Source organism: Arachis ipaensis, chromosome B7 (assembly GCF_059453495.1).
Source record: "Arachis ipaensis isolate K30076 ecotype BB chromosome B7, ASM5945349v1, whole genome shotgun sequence".
In the NCBI taxonomy this organism is placed as follows: domain Eukaryota; kingdom Viridiplantae; phylum Streptophyta; class Magnoliopsida; order Fabales; family Fabaceae; genus Arachis; species Arachis ipaensis.
Window position 1 is genome coordinate 123,867,601 of NC_142442.1, and position 22,400 is coordinate 123,890,000.

The 22,400-nt window shown below is 33.1% G+C and overlaps 1 protein-coding gene across 1 annotated transcript; it reads left to right on the top strand.

Moving 5' to 3' along the window:
• Positions 1-482: 482 nt before the first annotated feature.
• LOC107608205 (protein VERNALIZATION 3-like) lies at positions 483-3,554 on the top strand. Its single transcript, XM_016310067.3, has 4 exons — positions 483-783; positions 896-957; positions 2,819-2,859; positions 3,151-3,554. Exons 1-4 carry the CDS (start codon positions 595-597, stop codon positions 3,378-3,380), a joined length of 522 nt encoding a protein of 173 aa, XP_016165553.1. The 5' UTR covers positions 483-594; the 3' UTR covers positions 3,381-3,554.
• The last annotated feature ends 18,846 nt before the right edge of the window (positions 3,555-22,400 follow it).

Below are 22,400 nucleotides of genomic sequence, written 5' to 3' on the forward strand. Positions count from 1 at the left end.
TTGAATAATTAAACAACAACTATATTTTCTTGTTATTGAATGTGACAAACTGACAATAGCTTCCATCTTATTACTATCTACTCTTAGTATATATTATATAAGTTTAACTAAGAGACATGTTAAAGTTATTAATTAAAAAAAATTAAAAATATAAAATTTAAGTTTTTAATATATTTATTATATATTTATAAAAGAAAAATAAATAAATAAAAAACTACTTTTGTTTGTTCCACGCTTAAATTAAATGAAGAGAGAATAATAGAATATACATAATGGTCAAACCTTGAAAAGATCTGGCATTTTAACTTCCACTATATAGTATGTGTTTGTTTTATCCTCCGACAACTACTGTCCAACAAATTGCGCAGGAATTTAGTTTCCGATTCAAGCAAAGTTCATGCATGCATTCTTATAAATCTCAAATCGATGTCTCGTCCATGTCTCGCAACTTTTTAAGAGATATATGCTGGCTTTTCTTTTTATTTTCCCCTTAAATTTTCGCGTGTATATATATTGATGTACATACAGATATTTCCTTTCATAATTAAGTAGTAACACATTTAGGATATATAGCATTAATATTCATAGATAATAATGGACCCTCTTACTCTTGGAAGGTTGTTAGGAGATGTTGTTGATCCCTTTACAAGTTCTGTGTCTTTGAGGATTGCGTATAACAATAACTCAGAAGTAGTCAATTGTTCTGACTTCAAACCCTCCCAAATTACCAAACAACCAAGAGTTGATGTTGGTGGTGATGATTTTAGGACCTTTTACACTCTGGTACGTATCTCTATATATGCACTTCTTATCTTTGAAAAGATCATCTCTATTACTAATTTTAAGGTTACGTGTCATGATGATGATATATATATATATGTATATGTATATGCAGATTATGGTAGACCCTGATGCACCTAGTCCTACTAATCCCAATATGAGGGAGTATTTGCATTGGTATGTTATGGGTCACCATCTTATAACGTGGATGAATATGTAACATGTGTTCCTCTATTCCCTTCTTTACTGCTCTAAAAGTCGAATATGTTTACATGAAGGTTGGCTTAATTATCTAAATATCAAATAGTTTATTATTATTATTATTATTATTATTATTATTATTATTATTATTATTATTATTAAAAATATTAGAAGATTATCAAAATTTATTATTTTTTTATCAGTTAGTCATTAATATTTAAAAATATGGGATAAAGTATGTTTTTAGATTACTATATAATAAAAAAAATTAGAATAAAAAAATTAAATTGATAGTTAAATGATGACAAAAATAATAAATTTTGATTATTTTCTATTATTTGTTTATTATTAAAAAATTTTAAGATATTTGTCTATTAATTAAATTAAAATTAATTAATTTTTTTTAATTAATAGACAAATATCCTATTATTATTATAATAGCTAGAGAGAGTAACTCAATTATAAGAGAATAATAAATAGTATCTAAAGATGAGATTAACTGTGACTAATTAACATATAAGGTTAAGTGTCATACATAAAAAATTAAATAAGATATAAAAAATATATTTTACCAGTAAGTGGCGTAAAAATAATTATTAAAATTAGTATTAGTAGAATTTTTAAGTTATTTCTTCTTTATTAAATATATTACAAATATATTAAAAAAATTTAGGAAACCAATTACATAACAAGCTAATTAAGTTAACTCTTTTTTATTTTTTATTTTAAAATTTGAAAAATCAAGATAGTGGAGAGTTATTTCTATTATTATTATTTTTTGTAATAAACCTATTTTTTAACTAATTGGTTAAAATTGGTTTCATTTCTAATTAATTGTATTCTTTACTAAACAGCCTGCATTACTTAGCATCACACCAAACTAATTATTTGAACTTTGAAGTGATGACAATTAACATATCTATATATAGATCAGATACCATACCCTAACGTGTTCGTGTTCCGGTTCGTTTTCCTTTCTGTTTTTCGGATTTTGTTATTGTGGTGAACATTTAAGAAAAACTGAAAATGTTTAACAAATAGAGACTACAACAGAGATAAAATATTACAAAAGGCAAATATATATTTCAATTTTTGCACTTTTAAATTTATACAGTTATGTACTCTTTTTCTTTAATAGATTTTGTCCCACAAAATTTTATTAATAGAAGATTTTCAACGAGCCACGAGCTACGTAAGACTTATTTTATTTTTGTTGGAGTCTGCTTGTCGGTTGTTTTTGGTATCATTTTTTTTTATTTCTCGGTTAATTAGAGCATCTCCAATGAGACTGATTTTGAAGTTTGAGTTTTAAATATGACATATACATGAAGTAAAATAATTTTAAATTTTATTTTATATTAAAATAATAAATCTCATATTCAATCTCAATTACTATTTATAATATATAATTTTACAAATATCAATATAACATTTTGTAGAATTTAAAATAAAATACATATAAAACTAAATTGGAAATGCTCTTATAGTCCTTCTGTACGTTGAAACTTGTATTTCAACAGCTATATATCCAAAAAAGATATCATACCCTAACCGAAAAATCATTCTCTGTCCAAAAGCGTATATGATTCATGAGATATATTAACATAAAACTATATATTATATAACATTATTTACTACTTTATAAAAATAAAGATAGAAGTAAAAAATAACAGATGAATGTATAATTAACATCCAGAAGCAAAATAATAGAAACAATTTAGAGAATGTATATAGGTATGGATTGTGTTATAAATGATGAGGAACGAATGTATAAACTTTATATTTGTGAAAGATTTATATATTGATAGTTTGATACATCTCTTAAATGACTGCTCAGGTTGGTAATTAACATTCCAGGAACTACAGGGGCGAGCTTCGGTAAGCACATATATATACATAAGATTTATGTAAAATGTTAAAGTACAGTGTAGCATATTATATTCATCCATGTTATATATACATTAAAATTATCTATTAAAATTAGCTACTACAATATAGAATATATATAAAAGTATAAAATATATATTAAAATAAATTAAATTATAACTATATTTATATATAAATACATACTAGTTAATTTTATAATAATTAATTTAAATAATTGATTTTAATGTAAAAATAATATTTTTGTGTGATATTATATATGTTAAGTAAGAAAATATAATGCAGGGCAAGAGATAATGAAGTACGAGAGTCCAGAACCAACGGCAGGAATACATAGAATAGTGTTTGTGCTGTACAAGCAAATGGTGGGGAGGCAACTGATACACGCTCCGACGTGGCGTAACAACTTTAACACTCGCGACTTTGCTCAAGTTTACAATCTCGGATCTCCTGTTGCTGCTGTGTACTTCAATTGCCACCGGGAGAGTGGTTGTGGTGGAAGGAGAATGATCTAGCGTGAAAGTGATAGGATAATACTGATCCAATAGCATATAGCTAGGCAAATAAATTGATAAGTACTTCAATTTAATACATATGTATGTGTGTGTGTTTTTTTTTTTAAGAATCAGTAGCTAGATCTTGATATAAAAGAATACTTAAATAAGTGGGAAGTTGTCTGCTGGGCTTTCGTTAATTCCTCCTATATATGCAATGTATGCTTCTTAAGGATTGATATATAAATATGTATGACACGTTATTCATATGTTGATGCACGGTTATCAATTGTTGGCTACTTGTTGCTCTATCATCTAAATGTAAGGAGATAGCACATAAATAATAATATTGTATGTTAGATGTGTTGTAATTAGGAGTACAGAATTTTATTAAAAGAATTTACTTATTAAAAGAATTTTATTAAAAAAGCAAAAATAATTTACTTATAGTTTAAAATTAAAAGTAATTTCCAAAGCATATGAGAGTCACTACATCAACCCCGTCCGCGACACAATCAGAGAAAAAGATTGACAGAATAGTGTTTCAATAAAAATATGAGAGTAAGTACTCCTGATACTCTATAATCTATCTATGTCTAATGTAAGGCGGGATAAAGTTAGACAGCCTCATATTGAAAAAGATCCACGGATTTGTATCTCCAATTGGAGAGTGAATCATTTACAATTTTTGTGGATAATTTACCTGACAATGTTTCGAATAATGAATTGTTTCATATGTTCAAGTGGACAGGAAGGATAAATGACATCTATTTGGCACGTAAAGAGAAGTATGACTGGATCCATCTGTTTGCTTTTATCAGGTATACTACAAAAGGAGGTGCATTAAAGGCCATCAAGGAGATGAATGGAATGCGATTAAGGAGCAAAGAGATCTTTGTGGGTGAGGCTAAGTACAGGAGGAGGATTGATGTCCGGGGAAAAATCACTACACACGATGAAGATGTCAGGGAGTTTCCTGATGGAAAACAAGAAAAAATCAAAGAAAAGAATATTGAGGTGAACGAGAAAGAGAGAGTTTTCTTGGAACACCATAGAAGTGAAGAACTAGAAATTCAGAGGGAACCGTTGGAGGTGGGATGAGATCCAGTGGTAATGATGCCACATGGACTACGGGAGGCAGAGCATGACAAGGATAGAAAGGTATTTGCTGTTGAGGATTTGGATGAGTGGCATGAGGATTTTTTGAAAACGCGAATAAATAATCCTTTGATGTATCCGGCAGTTATGGTGAGTGCGAAATCTATAGAATCTCAAACAATCAGCAACGAAGCAATCTCTGAAAGAACAGAGACTTGGGAATACGGGGATAAACGGAAAGAAGGGGTTGATCTGGTGTTGAACAAAAGTTTAGTTGGGGCTGAGTTGAAGCATATAAGGCCCAATATGTTAGTGGGGTATGGCGGTGAAGTGGCTGTGTGGTGCGACGGAGAGTAAGTCATTATGCGTTTTAAAAGGGCCTCCTTGCTGGCTGCTGCGGGCGACGGTGATGAGAGGGGCGTGGCTAGTCATGGAGTTTGCGGGGTTGATGCCACGGTGAATAGCGCCGACGAGGCAGATCTGGGAGCAATGTTGAAGTCACCTGCTAGAGGCGGAGGTGATAATGTCCGCGCTGAACTTGATGGCGTGGAGGCCAGGGAGGAGCGTGAAGCCCCTTATACACCCGACGAGCAGAATCAAGCCGGAAAAGAGATTGGCGGAGGTGCGGAGAATTGTTCGAACAGTACAGCGGAAAAAAACATTCCACCAGGTGTAGTTAATGAGATCCACGCTAGTTTGGACGAGAGTGGTAAGCAGCATGTTGGCATATGTCTGATGAGGGGTGATGCAGTGCAAGATTCAGATTTAGAGGATGAGAATACAATGGTGCAGGAAATTGAGTTGGATGATGAAAGGGCTGTAAGGAACTTGGAAGATTCGGAGAACTCAGAGCAGGATGCAGACGGTAAAACTAATCAAGATGAACACGGAGGAAGTTGGGATAAAGATATGGCTGAAAATAGGGTTGCTTGGAATTTGGCTGTCGAATCAGGAGCTGTTTTATATGACGAGGATGAGGACATTATGGCTATTCTCCAAGCTCAAAATGAAGTATTAGAACAAAAAAGAAGGCAAGCAAAACAGAAAGAGAAAGCAAGAAGGTGCCGCCCTAAAAACCGAAATAAGGTGTGTAATAAAGTTTTTAAATGATTTTAGTTTGTGGAATATGAGGGATTTAGGGGGTGTTGGAAAGTGAAAAATGGTAAAAAATTTAAGAGTAAAAATAATGTGAATATATTAAGATTGATAGAGACAAAGAATGAGGTGATTTCTAAGTTTGATGTAGTGCAATTTTGGGGTAATGATGCGGTGAGTTTGGAATTTGTGGGATCGGAAGGTGCTTCTGGAGGTTTATTAATAATGTGGGATGTTATGATATTTAAGTTGAGTAATTGTTACAAAGGGGAGAGATGGTTGTGTATAGAAGGGGAATTGACAAACAATAATTTTATTTGTGCTGTTTGCTTGGTATATGGTGCGCATACAAGGGAAGAGAAGCTTGCTGTGTGAGAAGAGTTGAGTTTTTTATCGGAAATATGCCAGGTTCATCTTTGCTATATGGGTGTCTTTAATGAGGTTGTGCAGTTGGAAGAAAGAAAAGGTGCTAGTGTGTTAACAGTTTTATCGAACTTGTGGATATAGAACTGAATGATCGTAAGTTTACGTGGTTCAGGGAGTCAATCGTGCAGTCAAATTAATAGAATATTGGTGAGTTTGGTTTCATTGTTATCATTTGGAGCACTTGGTTGAAAATGAATGACAAAATTTTCAGGAATCAATAATCAGGTGTTGCAGAAGTAGTTAACAGGTCGTTAAGAGTTACAAAGAGTGGAATGATATTTGATCTTTTGGGTTGTTGATGGCTTTTGTCGAAGATGATTAGAAATTAGTTTATTTTATTTGTTTAGTACGTTTCTGTTGAGACGTTGATGCTCCACCTTACTGTGTTGAGCTTTTTATTTCAAAAAAAAAAAAGAATTTTATTATTTATGTACTTACTTAGCTTCCCACCCTTACTATTTAAATAGTGTTTTGTATCTAAATAGTAACGTCTAGCTAATTTAATCTCTTTATAATTAATTTGAGTTGATCAAAGTGTTAGTTTATTTATCTGTTTAAATAAATGTTAGGAGTTTGAATCTCTTCTTGTGCATGCAGTAATTAATTGATTAACGACAAATTCTTAAATAAAACTTAAATTTACAGTAAATTAGCTCTTAATTTGTCGGACTTGAAAATACCGTAAACAACAAATAAAATTTAATCTCTTCATCAATTTTTTAATTGTGCACACAGAAGTTTTGGCATCAAGTATGTGGTTAATCAAAAGTGCAGTACGAGCAAATAAAGGTTAAAATAAAAAGTCAATTGAATTAAGAAACATAAATTATATTGCAATATAGAAATTAAAATAATCGAATAATGCGCTAAAGAATATCAATACAAGGTTATTCTATCATTCTACCTAACGGAAGCTTTCTCTACCGCCAAGCGCCAGTGTTCACACAGCATCCATACAAAGCGAAAAGAAAAAAACAGGAAGAGAGAGGAGAAGCGAATTAAATTAATTCTTATAAGGGTGTGTAAAAGAGAACATAGAAATTAAATTATAAAGGTAATTAGACTTTTAGAATTAATGGTTAAAGGATATTTTAATACTTTAAGCATAAACGTACAAGGGCATTTCTGTTTTTTTTTTTAAATTGATGTTAAAAAAGTATTTTAGTATCTTAAAAGAATTCTGTGAATATTTTAGTTATTTTTTAATTAAATTTAAATTTTTAAATTCGATTAAACATCCTAAATTTGAAGAGAATTCTAATGTTGGTTTGGATTGATTTATTTGAGTGAAAAATATTTTTATTAAAAATAAATTTTAAACATATTTAGATAAATCTTTTTTTAAAGAATATTTTTATTAAGAAAATAAATTATTTATGTTTTTTAAAAGTCAACAATACCTTGCTTTTAAATACTATAAGAAAAATGTTGAGTACTGTTGAATTTTTTGTCAGAAAAACAACAAAATCCGACAATAATTTAAGTTATCGTTGGATTTACCATCGGAAAGAATCAGAAGGTATAAACCTTGCCAGTAAATATTTACTATCGGATTTTTTTCATATGACAGTAATTACCGACGGATTACCTGCTCAAAAAATCATGTTGGCGCCACAATATATTGTTTCCCACACTATTACCGTCGGATTATTCTCTCGGTAAATCCAACGGTAATGTCAATTTTTTTTAAGAAAAAAATTGTGAAATAAATGGTCAATTTTAATTTTTATTTAAATTTATTTTTCACCCAATTAATGGTCAATTTATAAATAATAGAAACCTATTATTTAAAATAAATTAAAAGTCAAGTAAATCAAATAAATACAATGAAAAATAAAACGAAGCACTAATCACTAAAGATCTAAGTAGTTCTCCTCTTCGTTCCCGTGGCCCTAATGAGGCAGCGCAGAAGGTGGTGATGTCTGTGTGCCACTAGCAAGACCACTGCCACTAGCAGGGATGATACCAGCGGCGCGCATTTGAGTCCAGTACACCTCCATCTGAGCCTCCATCCGCTGAAGTCGCTCCAGCTGCTCCCTCCACTACAGCCTGAGGTCATCCACGTCTATCACGCATGTGAGGATCTCCTGATACCTCTCCCAATAATCGTTCAGCTCCTGAGCCTGCTGGTGAAGGCTGTGGGTGAGCTCCTGCACCTGCAGCCTCAAGTCCACGCCTTCCTCAGGCTCGACGGCTCGACTAGTGGCAGAGCACTACAAGAAAGTCGCTGAGTACTATCAGATTTACTAGCAGATTTTCTACATAAATCTAACAGTAACACATTTACCATCGGATTCAGCGGCGAAATAAATGCGACGGGATAAACATCGCCGGAAAATACTTTCCGGATGATTCTTAGAGGCTGACGCTAAGTTCCATTGAATTTAGTGATAGAATATATAACACAATCCGTTGGAAGTTACCGTTGGATGACGTTGGCGCCATGTTATAAGTATCCACGCCATTTTACCATCAGATTAATCAGACGGACATGCTGACGGAAAGTTTTTGGAGATTTTTTTAAAAATAATAATTTTTCGTCCATTTTTACCGTAACCTGATAACAAGCATAATTGAAACAGTGCTTTAAATATGAAGTGAAATATCAAGCATACAACGTAAAATTACAAAATGATAATAATTGATATATCTGAAACAATGTTAATTACAATACATTCTTCTCAAAATTTGGTAAAGAAATATACATATCATAGAATTATATTTACATTAACTCTATTCAGATTCATCATCTTCTTCCTCTGGTTTACCATCATTGTCTTCTACGGTAGTTTTCTGATTATCAAACTCGTCTTTCTCTTCTTCGTCCACGTCGACCTCGTCTTCTTCTTGAAGATCGTCATCCTGTTGTGGTAGTGCGTCATGATGTAACCCAAAGTCAATGATATCATCATTCATGGATGTTGAGATAAGGATAATCGGCTCATTGGTATCAATCACCATTTTCAAAAGAGTTGGGTCATCAATCTGGTAAGGTTCTTGAACCTCTGTCCTATCATCAGACTCGATATGACAAACCCTTGTAACTCCACAATTTTTTAGCAAACAAGGGTTTCGAGAAAGCGTCTCTACGTGACCTTCTCCCACTTCCGTTCGAAAATGCTATCCTAGAAAAAGTAAGTCCAACATAAAACTTAAACAATTGATTATAGTTAGAGATAGAAAACCTACCTAAATCATGGATGCACAGAATACAGAAGAAGTGAAATCCAATTAATCTCAGAGAAATACCACCGTCATAATAAAAAAAAAACTTTGTAAACTTACAAGGTGAAACTAATTAAGTCAACAAACTACACAAAGTCATCCACCAACAATGTCGAACACTCTTAATCTCACCCTACTAAACCTACATTAATAACTTAATTATAATTTCTATTTATATTAAATTAACATAAGAAATCCTAATCACAAACTTCATTACTCTATTTTAATCAATTATTTGATGATAAAATTCCTAAACAAAACTGTATACTCACAAAAAAAAACCCTGAAAAAACTAAAAAACACAAATCAAACCTTAACCACTAACTCCGTTACCATAATTTTATCAATAATTTGGTAAAATACCTAACAAAGCCTTAAAGTCACAAAAAAATCTGAAAAATAGTCAAGGAACTATACCAAATCCTAATTACAAACTTCATTACACTAATTTAATCAATATTTTCATAAACTATTTAACAAAAAACTCTAAACCCACATAAAAATCTTAATGAAATTAAAAATCTATGCAAAAATTACCTTTCTTGGTGGCTACAGGATGCTGGAGGTGTGGTAGTACCAGTAGTGACGACGACTCCAACGGCGATGGCCACCAAGAATAGCGGCGGCGTTTCCAACCTTTCCAGCAGTAACCGACAGCTCTAGCGGTGAAAACGATCAGCAACGACGACACCAGCAACTGCGGTAGGTGACGACGATGTTGGCAGCACCTCCGCCGATAAAATAGCACGAGAGAGAGAGAGAGAACTCGGACAAGTAAGGAAGGAAGGGTTCGTGTTTGAATTTTAAACCAATGTTACCGTCGGATTTACTGTCGGCGTATTCCGACGGTAAGTTAGTCAAAGGCAGCATTTCACTAAAGCAATTTACCATCGGCCAAATTCGACGGTAAAATTGCTGGTAAAGTTGGCACCCACAAATCAATATTTCGCACCAGTCATTATTGTCGGATTTAGCGTCGGAATGTAAAATCTAATGGTAAACATTTTGGGATATCCAGATTGCTTTGTATCCGATGCAAAATTCGACGCTAAATTCGCCGGTAATAGACGCTGCTAAATTCGACAGTAACTTCGACGATTCTCGGCATTTTTCTTGTAGTGGAGGCAGACGACAGCGTTAACGTGAAGGTACAGAGGCTGCTGGCAAAGAACGACCCCATCTCGTATACGCAATTCTTGTACAGCGCTGAGGCGGTCTCGCGCCAAACCGCATCGGAATTGACGACTAAAGCAACAGAGCCATCAGCGTCCTCCCCACTTTGCTGAGATTGCTAAGTCGTGACCTTTAGTCTCTGTGTGTAAGACTCCTGTGTAACAGATGTTATTGTGATTAGTACGACAGTTATACGGTTAATCTCTAATTTTATATCAGAAGATCAGATGTATGTTTATTCACATAATGATCCTGAGACTGCTGATTAGCAAATCTTGCTTTGTTCTCATTCAAGGTGTGGGTGTACTTGAATGTCTCCGCCAATGGCGCCTCGCGCTCCAACTACTTCGACTACACATGTTGCATTGAAACAATATAATTAGGATGCCTAGTAATTATATTTAAAAGAATATAACTAAGTTAATAACAAAATTAAAGAAACTACATACTAGCCTAGCCTTAGTCTTTACGAAGGTCGCTGAGCTGCTGGTATACTTGAATGACCTGGTCAATGCTCTGTTAGCTCTGTTGGTGAGGTACGGATGCCTAAATCCCTCATCGGTCTCCCAGTGAACTAACAGAGACTTCTTTATTTCCTGTCGGAGCCAGGTCGTCAGGTGGTCCCACTCATCACGAATATTCTCCAGCATCTGCTGGAGCCGTTGACCCATTTGATGGTCATATATCTTCCTAATGAGGACATCATGCTTAGTGTCCCATATAAAGTGCAGTTACACAAAGAAACTTTAAAATTAGTTAATCAAAATAGAAGAAATAAACTAGTTAAAAATGTTTGAAACTAAAAGAAAAAAATTAATTACCGCCCATTTCTGAAACCATCACTCTCTACTCTCATAGGGGATCTTCTTGTAGCTGGGCCAGGGATGGTCGTACATTAGCTTGATGACATTGGTAATCTCTTGAGTACATGCATTGTTGTTTGGCGCAAACCTATCAACAATCTATAAACAAAGCAATATGGCAATATAAATTAAAACTTCATAAGCAAATAACCATAATATATAGAGATTTTTATAGAAATTTTGGCAGAGTTTCATTTATAAGTGGAATGCATCACAAACTCCATCCATCAACAATTAATTTAAACAACACCAAATGTCAATAATCAATGAACAACAGGCAATAAATCTACTAAACTATAATCAATAATCAAGCACGTTTAGCCATTCAATAATCAGGAAACATAAAATGCTTTCAGCCATTCAAACTACCCTAAATCCACTAAACTAGAATCAATAATTAGACACTTTAATCTCAACAATTCTATAATTAGAAAACATGAAACACTTTCATCCATTCAAATCTACAACTCTAAATCCACTAAAATAGAATCAATAATCAAACACTTTAATTTTAACAATTCAATAATCAGTAAACATGAAACACTTTCAGCCATTCAAACCTACAACCTTAAATTCACTAAGCTAGAATCAATAATCAGTAAACATGAAACACTTTCAGCCATTCAAACCTACAACCCTAAATCCACAAAAATAGAATCAATAATCAAACACTTTAATTTTAGCAATTCAAATCTCCCTCTACCACGACCACGACCACGTCCACGACAAGTAGCCTGATCCGTAACACCTTTACCTGTCGTCATATTTGTAAATAGCATAGCAATTAACAGAAATTTAGAACAACAAATCAACGATAAATTATAATAATACCAATGTAATTCTTATAACTAATACCACAACACTAAGTTCAACATTTGAAATTCATTCCTAATATAAGTTCAAACACCAATTAAACATACAAAGTTGATATAATTAGGTTAAAAAAGACCAACTTAATTTATCTTGTACTATTAAATAAATGCCTCAATCATGCAAAATCAAGATCAAATATCAATTGACAGCCCCAATTTCAAATCTATAATCAACACCGGCAACAAATAATTCAAAACTAGCAGCAACCAAGTATAATCCAAATAATTCGGCAATCAAATCTTAGCAAAACCAGTTGTAACACAGTAAATCAACATAATTCATACAATTTCAAACAACTCTAGAAACAATATTCAGCAATTTAGTTCAATAATCTTAACACTTTTCAACAATTTAAAACCTTAATAACCTAATCTAACCTATTCTAACCACCTAAAATCCACTAACAGAAAATTAAATCTAACTAAAGCATAACACTAATTAACAACTAAAACTTAAACCAGTAATAATTCTAACTAAAACAAAATATGAATTAGCAATTTGATCAAAAACTTGGAGTGATGAGCAAAACGGGAGAGACAGGGGTCGAGCTAGAGTGGTCGAGAGTGAAAAAGAAGGAAGGAGAAGGGAGCTAGCCGCGGCGGTAGCAATGAGCTCAAGGGGAGGCAAGGGTTTAAGCTTCGGTGGTCTCTGGGACAGCAAGGGTGGTTCGACCAGAGAAAGAACAAGAGGAAGGGGAAAAAAAAGGAAATGGGGCAACGTTGTAGTGGCTCTGTGGTTGCCGGTGGCGATAGAGAAGATGGAACATAGATGATGGCGATGATGGTAGGTGGTTGTTCACGAGGGCTAGGGTGCGACCAAAGGGAAAGAGGGGGCTGTGATGGCGGTAGTTTTGGCGGCGGCAGATGGTGGTGTTGGGGAGAGGGGAGCAAATGAATGAGTGAGAGAGAGAATGAAATTCGAATAAGGGGGAAGAGGGTTCGCGCTTTGAATTTACTACCCAGTTACCGTAAAAAAAATCTGACAGTAAACTATTGCGGGTCACCAAAACACAGCGTTTCACTAAGTGGGTTTACAGTCGAATTTTTTCGACGGTAAATCTTGACCCTAAAAGATGCGCCAATTTAGTTTTGACGCCATTACCGCTGGTAAATCTGCTGCTATTCTTCAACGCTAAATCCAACAGTATATCCGACGGTACTCAACGTTTTTCTTGTAGTAAAAAAAGCAGAAGCAAAAAATATTTTCAATATATAATTAAAATATCTTTTTAAAAAATCTATTCAAATATAAAATAGTTTTTTTATTAAAAAATATCTTTTAAAAAAATAATAAGTACTTTTTTTTAAAGTCAATCCAAAATTTACCCTTAGTTTTTTTAAGATCAATCCTAAAGACTAATTTATTTAAGTTTTCAAAAGAGTACTTTAGTCATTTAAAATGAACCAACACTACAAGAAAAACACTTAGTATAGTCGGATTTACTAGCAGAATAACAAAAATAATCTGCTAGTAAATTGATTACCATCAAATTTTGTGTCGAATACAATTTGACGGTATAAACCTTGCCGGTAACTGATTATCGGTAGATTTATTTTTCCAACGGTAAGTTGCGCAGAATCAGCGGCGAAATATGATGTTAATGTTACAAAAATTTGATGCCAATTACCATCGAAAATTATTCGACGCTAATTTTTCCGCTGTGCGTTGTGATTTTGAGCCATGTTACCATTGAAAAAATTTGACGGCAAATCTGATGGTAGTATTTTTTTTATTAAATTGGATGATCGTTACCGTCGGATGGTAGCGTCAATTTTTTTCTTGAATCTATAATGGGCCTCGATAGTTAATAATTGATAGTTAACTCCCAATTAGTAAAGAATAAATTAGTAATTTATCTAAAAACAATGATTTATATATGATGTGAAATATCAAATATATAGAATAAAAACACGAAGGAATAAAATGCTGCTAAACTAATCAAAACAAAGCCTTAAACATTGCTCTAATGGCTATGGAGCCTGATAATCATCGTTGTCATAATCAAAACAATGCTTGCTCATGCATGTGACACGTCAACCTGTCATCATTCCTACCTAAAACAATGTAATTATATTACAAACTAATGAAAGTTTGATAAAGAAATACATAAGATAGAAGTAAGGCTAGCGTGGGTTGTAAATATATGATCTTACTAAATAAAGTTTAAACATACAACAAGCTAGTTAAACTATATTTAGGTTAACCTTATTTAGATTTATTATCTTCTTCCTCTGGTTCATCATCCTCGTCTTCCGAGGTAATTTTCTGATCATCGAACTCGTCTTCTTCTTCTTCGTCACTATCGACCCCTCTTTTTCTTGAACATCGTCATCCTCTAGTGGTAGTATCACGACATCTATCCTAAGGTCAATAATGTTATCATCCATAACAACCGACCTAAGGGTGATCGGATCATCGATATCAACCATCATTTTTGAAGGAGTTAGGTCATCAATTTGGTAAGGTTCCTGACCCTCTGTTCCATCAGACTCGATGTGACCTCTTGTCTTAGTCTTAACCACAACCATTCAACTAGACTTGTATGACTCCGGATAAGGCAAATAGTATACTTGTTGTACATTTTGAGGTAGAATAATAGGATTGTAATGCCTATATTTCCTGGTTACATTTATTTCAGTGATATAGTAGTCCTTGTGCTTTCGTGTTTCTAGTCGCAAACTTGAATCATACCATTTACAGTTAAACACGCACACCTTGTATGTAGTGTGACAAAAATACTCTAATTGAATGATATTGTGCAACACACCATACCAATCAGAATGACCATCTTCTGCATCATCCCTACGGATCCAAACTCTGGTGTTATCTATTTTCTTTTTTCACTAACCATTGTAAAGAATGAAACCTATATCCATTAACACTATATATTGGGTCTAACTAAGTGCAACTAGTTCCCATTCTTTTGTGTCAATTAGATTCACTCTGACGTATTCTCTGAACCAATATAAAAAATTGTTAAGTGATGTATCAGCATTGTTTCTTGGAATAACCTATGATACAATAAAATAATTAAAGAAATTTCAGTGTACTACAGTTTTGATTAGATAGAGAAGTTATTATCTTACTAATTGCAATATTTACGAAAACTTTAAAAACTCACTTTAGGTAGGGTGAAATATGGTTACAGTTAAGCAACACTTGCAGATGTGCAACATCGATCTCCTTTTTCTCTAACCAGTATTCACTATCCGCGCCAATTGCAACTCCTTCCATAACAAATATTGAATAGGTTGGTCCATTTGATGAGGATTCTCTCCTCTCATCGTTCCTTTCAACTCTTGCTCTACGTGACCCAATATGGACTCAAAATAAAAGAAGTAAAATGTGGATGTTTCTTTAGCTAGGAATATTTCACATATGTTACCCTCAATTTGAGCTTTGTTCTTTACGTTGGACTTGAATGACCCAAGCAATTTCTCTAAAGGGTAGCTTTTTGAAACCAAATTTAAACTTTTAGTTTCTAGTACAATCAAATAATATGAATTAATTCTATAATGACTTTTGATATTTTTTAAAATTAACATTAAAAAGGTATTTTGTTCTTTTCGCAAATTAATTATATGGGTATTTTAGTTGTTATAAAAGTTTAAATTTATAATTTTCAATACAATTAAATAACCTTTATTCTAAAAGATTATGTTATTCTTTTAAAATTACTAAAATGTTATTTTGGTATTTTAAAAATTAATTATAAGATATTTTAATCTTTTTAACATTAAATTAAAATTCAGGGCTAATAAATCAAACAATAATCTTAATTAATCCTATAAAAGTACTTTAGTAATTTAAAATTATTGCTTAAAGAATATTTTAATCTTTTTAAAATTAATCATAAAAAAGTATTTAAGTTTTCTAAAATAAATTGTGTGGATTTTTTTAGTCTATTTAAAATTAAATTCAAAATTTATTTTGTTATACAATTAAACAACTTTAAACATAAAAGTGTATTTTTAGTCTTTTTAATTTTAATACTAAAAATCTATTTTAATCAGAATATTAAAAAAAATTTTAATTCTTTCAAAAAACCAATCTAAAATATATTTTAGTATTTTAAAATTATCTTTCAAACATAATATTGTTCTTTTAAAAATTAGTTATAAGAGTATTTTACTCCTTTTAAAAAGTTAAAATTTATAATTTCTAACATAATTAAAAAACTTTTATTCTAAAAGAGTATTTTAATCTTTTTAGGATTAATAATCCTATAAAGTTATCCTAGTCTTTTAAAATTAAGCATAAGGGTATTTAGTCTCTTTAATATTAAATTAAAATTTATAGCTTCTAATACAAGCAAACATTTTTTATTAATTCTATAAGAGTAATTTAGCCTTTTTTAAAATTAGTGCTATTACAGACAATTTTATTACTTTGAATATGAACCCACAAGGGTTTTTTTTTCCTTTTAAAAGTCAATGTTAAAAAGGTTTCTATTCTCTTAAAATGAACTCTATAAAATTTGTTTCTTTTTCTAATCAAATTTAAATTTAAATTTTGTAAAATTCTATTAAACATCCTTAAACTTGAAGGACATTTTAGTCTTTTTAAAATTAATCCTAAAAGATTATTTTAAAGTTTACTAAAAGTGTATTTTAGCCTTTTTAAATTAAATTTGAGTTTTGAATTTCTAATTCAATAAACTAATATGAATTAAGTCTATATTAATTTTTTAGTATTTTTTAAAATCAAGCTTAAAATGTTGTTTTGTTCTTTTAGAGATTAATTATATTGATATTTTAGTTGTTATAGAAGTTCAAACTTACAATTTCTAATGCAATTAAACAAGTTTTATTCTAAAAGGTTATTTTACTCATATAAAATTATTAAAAGTTTATTGTGGTATTTTAAAAATTAACTATAGGGTATTTTTGTCTTTTTAATATGAAATTAAATTCCTAATTGCTAATGAATCAAACCATCTTAGTTAATCCTATAAAAAGTCCTTTAGTAATTTAAAATTATAGTTTAAAGAGTATTTTAGTTTTTTTAAAATTAATCTTAAACAATTATTTTAATTTTTTAAAGTAAATTCTATGGATTTTTAGTGTTTTTAAAATTAAATTCAAGTTTTAATTTGAATACAGTTAAACAACTTTAAATATAAAAGTGTATGGTAGGGATTTTTTAAATAAATACATATAAAAAATTATTTTTCAAAATACGCATGAGTTTTGCGAAAAATTGAAATGCGCATGGACATTTTATAAGTTCCCGCAAAATGAAATTCAACACATTTCGCCTCAGCCATTCGTGAAATAGGAGCAGGCATGGCAAGGCCATTTTTGGGGTGGCACCTGTGAAATGAAAGCCATGTCATGACTGGTCCATCTGAAATGAAAAAAGCTACGATATGGAGCTATTTTATTGAAGGCGCATGCGAATTAGGCACCTCAAGTTTGACACCTGTAAAATGGAGAATTCTAACACATGCATACTACATGCAAAATGGTACATTTTGCGCATACTACATGCAGCATTGGGTCATTCTTGCTACCTGTATAAACATTGGGGAATGCTCGACTGATGTGTATCACATTCGCTCCCTTTACTTCTCTGGTCTTTGTTTTTTCATACCAATATCCTACTCTATACTCTTTCTTATTTCATACCCACATAATATATATTATTCATAACAGATCCAAATAGGTGTGTTATGACATCTGAGAATATTTGCATAACTATATATCCAAATAGAGAAATCTCGCATACATACGAGGGAATCAGTTTTGTATGTGATGATCCACTGTGGATCATAATTTTGTTGCAAACATTGCTGCAACAACTAAAGAACTTGATATTATTGGAATGTGAAAGGGAATGAAGCAAATGATGATTCTCATTGAGTAAAGTAATTACAAGTGAGATACATATATATATACAAGTGAGTTGAGAGTAATTGGCTATATATTGACACAAAGCTATACTAGTAGAAAGAATGACTAATGAACTGCTAACTAATTAAGTTAGGTATCCATAACATCTTTTCTCAATTTGATAGGTATATGTTGATCATGCCAAACTTGGAGATGAGATTATGGAACTGGGTTGGAGTTACCAGCTTCGTGAAGACATCGGCAAGCTGATGCTGAGTTCAAACATGGATCAATTTGATGAATCCTGCCACAACTTTCTCTCGAACAAAATGGCAGTCTACCTCAATATGTTTGGTCCTCTCGTGGAATGTGGGATTTGATGCAATGTGGATGGCTGACATAGAGTCACAAAACAGCATGGAAGATGGTGCCTTGATTCGAAAATCAGAGAGGAGTCCTATCAACCAAGTCAATTCAGCAGCCATTACTGCCATAGCTCTGTATTTAGATTCAACAGATGATCGAGAAACTGTTTGTTGTTTCTTTGATCTCCACAAAATCAGAGAGTCCCCAATGAACACATAGTAACCTGTAACACTTCTCCTAGTGTCGGAACATCCCGCCCAATCTGCATTCGCATAAGCCATTAGCCTCTTTTCCGATTTTGCAGAAAATAATAACCCTTGATTGATAAACCCCATTTTTAGGGTTTATCTTGTGTTGAATTTAGAGGATTTTATCAACTTTTCCCACATTTATTCACTAAAATAGCATGATTTTGTAAATTCTCCTTTAATTGTGCTTAAGAGTGAAAACATATTTTTTAGGCCCAAAAATTGATAAATTTAATTCACTTTAATTCCATTCGATACCTTGACATGTTTGTTAAGTGATTTCAGATTTAGAAGGCAAAGATTGGATCGCGGGAATGAAGAAAAAACATGTAAAAATGGAGAACTCATGAAGAAATGAAGGAATTACAAAGCTGTCAATCCTGACCTCTTCGTACTTAATCGATCATAACTTGAGCTACAGAGATCCAAATGAGGCGGTTCTACTTGCGTTGGAAAGCTAACATCCAGGGCTTCAAAATGATATGCAATATTCCATAGTTTCCAGGATGTTTAGTGACTGTGTATGCGTCGTTTCACGCACACGCATTGCAGGATCAGCGTGGGCCATTTTAAGCAACTCGTGGCCAGTGATTTTTAGCTCATTTTGGGCCCAATCTAACTCATTTCTGATGCTGGTGAACCCAAGGATTGAAGGGGGATGAACCAAGTAGTTATAGTTGAGTTTTCATCATGTTTTAAGTTAGAATTCTAGAGAGAGAAGCTCTCTCTTCTCTCTAGGTTTTAGGGTAGATTAGGTTAATTTCTTCTTAGATCTAGGCTTTAATTCTTGTTTTCATTTACTTTTCTTTTCAGTTTCTTGTTTCTACATCTTTGCTTCCCTAGTTTTACTTGTTATTTCCTTTAATTTGTTGTTTTTATGAGCACTCTTGTTTCCTTTCATTTCCTTTAATGCAATTTATGTTTTATGTTTCTTATTATTTAATTGCCTTGTTATTGTTAATTCCTTGCTTTGAGTAGTTGTAGATTTACATTTCTTACAATTTTATCTTGCTTCCCTTTTATGCCTTCCAAGTGTTTGATAAAATGCTTGGTTGGGTTTTAGTGTAGAATTTTCTATTCTTGGCTTGGGATGGTAACTTGAGTGAACTTGAGTTGCTAATGTCCAAGTGATTGATAATTGGTGTCCATTGACACTAGCTTTCACTAAGTCAATTAGTGAGTGGCTAGGACTTATGGATTGGGATTGATAAAGCTCATTTGACTTTCTTTCACTTGTTAGAGGATGACTTAATAGGATTGATCTTTGCAATTATCATGTTATGGTTAGTAACAAGGATAAAGATCCTTAACCATCAACCCTTGCTAAGACCTTTTATCATTTGAGTTTCATTTACTTTGTTGCCATTTATTTTTCTTGTCTCTTATTTCAAAACCCCATAAACACTTTTCCATAACCAATAATTGAGCACACTTTCCTGCAATTCCTTGAGAGACGACCCGAGGTTTAAATACTTCGATTATTTTTATTGGGATTTGTTCTTGTGACAAACAAATTAAATTTTGATTGAGGATTATTGTTGGTTTAGAATTATACTTGCAACGAGATTTCATTGAGAAATTCTTTACCAAAAATAGATTTCATTGACCCACGATTCCTTTCAAGTATCTCAAGAGATGGTGAAGTGCATTCAGGTGAGCAGTTCTAGGCTTAGACAAGAATTGACTAAGGGTAGACACTGCATAGGTAATGTCCGGGCGGGATATGGTGAGGTACATTAACCTCCCTATTAGTCTCCGATAGATGGATGGATCCTCAAGTGAATCACCATCGGAGTTGCTTAGCCTGAGGTTAGCCTCCATAGGCAGAGAAACAAACTTAGAATCTGTAAAATTGGTGTCCTCTAAGATGCTTAAGGTGTACTTTCGCTGGCTAAGAACAATTCCATCACTGGACCTTGCTAGTTCCAAGCCTAAGAAATACTTCAAATCTCCCAGAATCTTCAATTTGAAGGAGGCTTCTAACAGTTTTTGCACCTTATGCATCATATCCTTGGAGGGACTGGCTAGTATTATGTCATCTACATAAACCAGCAAGTAAACAATCTTGTCACCACTGCCATAAGAGAAGAGAGAGTTATCACGCCTGGATTGTTTGAACTTGTGAGTGAGCAGCGTTGAAGTGAATTTATAGAACCATTGTCTTAAGGCTTGTCTCAAACTACAGATGGACTTGTTCAACTTGCATACGAGTCTAGAGTTCTTGGATTTGTAACCAAGAGGCATGTCCATATAAACTTCTTCGAACAAGTCGTTGTTCAAAAAGGTGTTGTTCACATCTAGTTGCAATAAAAACCAATTGTTGATGGCTTCTAAGGAAAGAAGAACCCTGACAGTGGTGAGTTTAGTCACGGGAGAGAAGGCGTCCTTAAAATAAATGCCTGCCTGCTGCATATAGGCCTTTGCAACCAAACGGGCTTTATAGCACTCTACTGAGCCATCTGCCTTACATTTGACTTTGTACACCCAACGACATCCAATGGTGTGTTTTCCTGGTGGAAGAGGAACTAAAGCCCAAGTATTAGTGGCCTCCATGACTTTAAGCTCCTCATCCATAGCCTGCCTCCACTCACGGTATTTCACAGCTTTATGGAAGAAGGTGGGCTCAAGAATTGTAGTGACATTAGCTATGAAATGAGAGTGATGGTGTGAGATGTGTTAAAACTGATCTAGATTCTCATGAGAAACAATATTACACTAATAATCCTTGAGGTAAGGTGGTGGTCTGTGTTGTCTGGACGATTTTCTCAAGTTAATTGGTGAGCTTAGAATGATAGATTGATGTTGTGAGGTAGGTTTAGTGACTAGCGTATCCACAAATGGTTGAGATGGTGGTTGGACAGAAGGAGGACTGATAAGCGTGGCTGGAGGGGCTACATTAGTGATGGATGCGGGGATAACTATATGAGAAAAAATTTCCACCATAGGCCTAGAAGTATCGGTTAATTGTCAAAAATGGAATTCAGTTTTGACAAAGGAAACATCTCTGGAGATGAAAATCTTCTTGCTCATTGGGTCATACAGCTTGTATCCCTTGTAACCAGAAGGGTAGCCAATTAAGGTTGCACGCACTGCTCTAGGGAGAACTTGTGTCTCTGAGATAGAAGAGAAGATGCATGAGCAAAGCAGCTGAAGACTCTCAAAGAGTGATAGTTAGGTTGCTTAAGGAAGAGTCTCTCATAAGGAGAGCAGTGTTGAAGTGCTGGACTTGGTAAGCAATTGATGAGGAAAGTGGCAGTCAAGACACAATCTCCCCAAAAGGCAGTTGGGGCCTTGGACTGAAAGAACAATGCTCTGGCCATTTTGAGTAGATGCTGGTGCTTTCTTTCGACAACGATGTTTTGTTCTGGCCGCTCCACACAAGAGAATTGATGAAGCATACCCTTTGAATTCAAGTAATCAAGGAGCATTAATTCACTAGCATTATCTGATCTCACCTGCTTTACCCTTGTATTAAACTGAGTTTTAATCATATTAAAGAAATTGATGAGAGTGTGAGAAGCATCAGATTTGCATTTTAGCAAAAGGGTCCAAGTGAATATGGAATAATCATCCATAATAGAAAGAAAATATCTCATGTTATTATAAGTTGGAGCTCTATAAGGGCCCAAATATCACAGTGAACCAAATCAAAGGAATTCTTACAAAAGGATTATTGGATTGAAAAGACAAACGCTTGAGTTTATCTATGGGATAGACTTCACAAGTAGAATGGTTGTATTTAAAAGTTTTATTGAACAAGAGAGGACTCAATTTGTTAAAGACTTTTTCAGAAATGTGACCCAAATGAGCATGCCAAATAGTGCTATCAACATGAGTCACTAA

Coding starts and splice junctions, on each gene's coding strand:
- LOC107608205 (XM_016310067.3), top strand. CDS start 595: ATGGACCCTCTTACTCTTGGAAGGTTGTTAGGAGATGTTGTTGATCCC. Junction 784..895: donor TTAGGACCTTTTACACTCTG/GTACGTATCTCT, acceptor ATGTATATGCAG/ATTATGGTAGACCCTGATGC. Junction 958..2,818: donor ATGAGGGAGTATTTGCATTG/GTATGTTATGGG, acceptor ATGACTGCTCAG/GTTGGTAATTAACATTCCAG.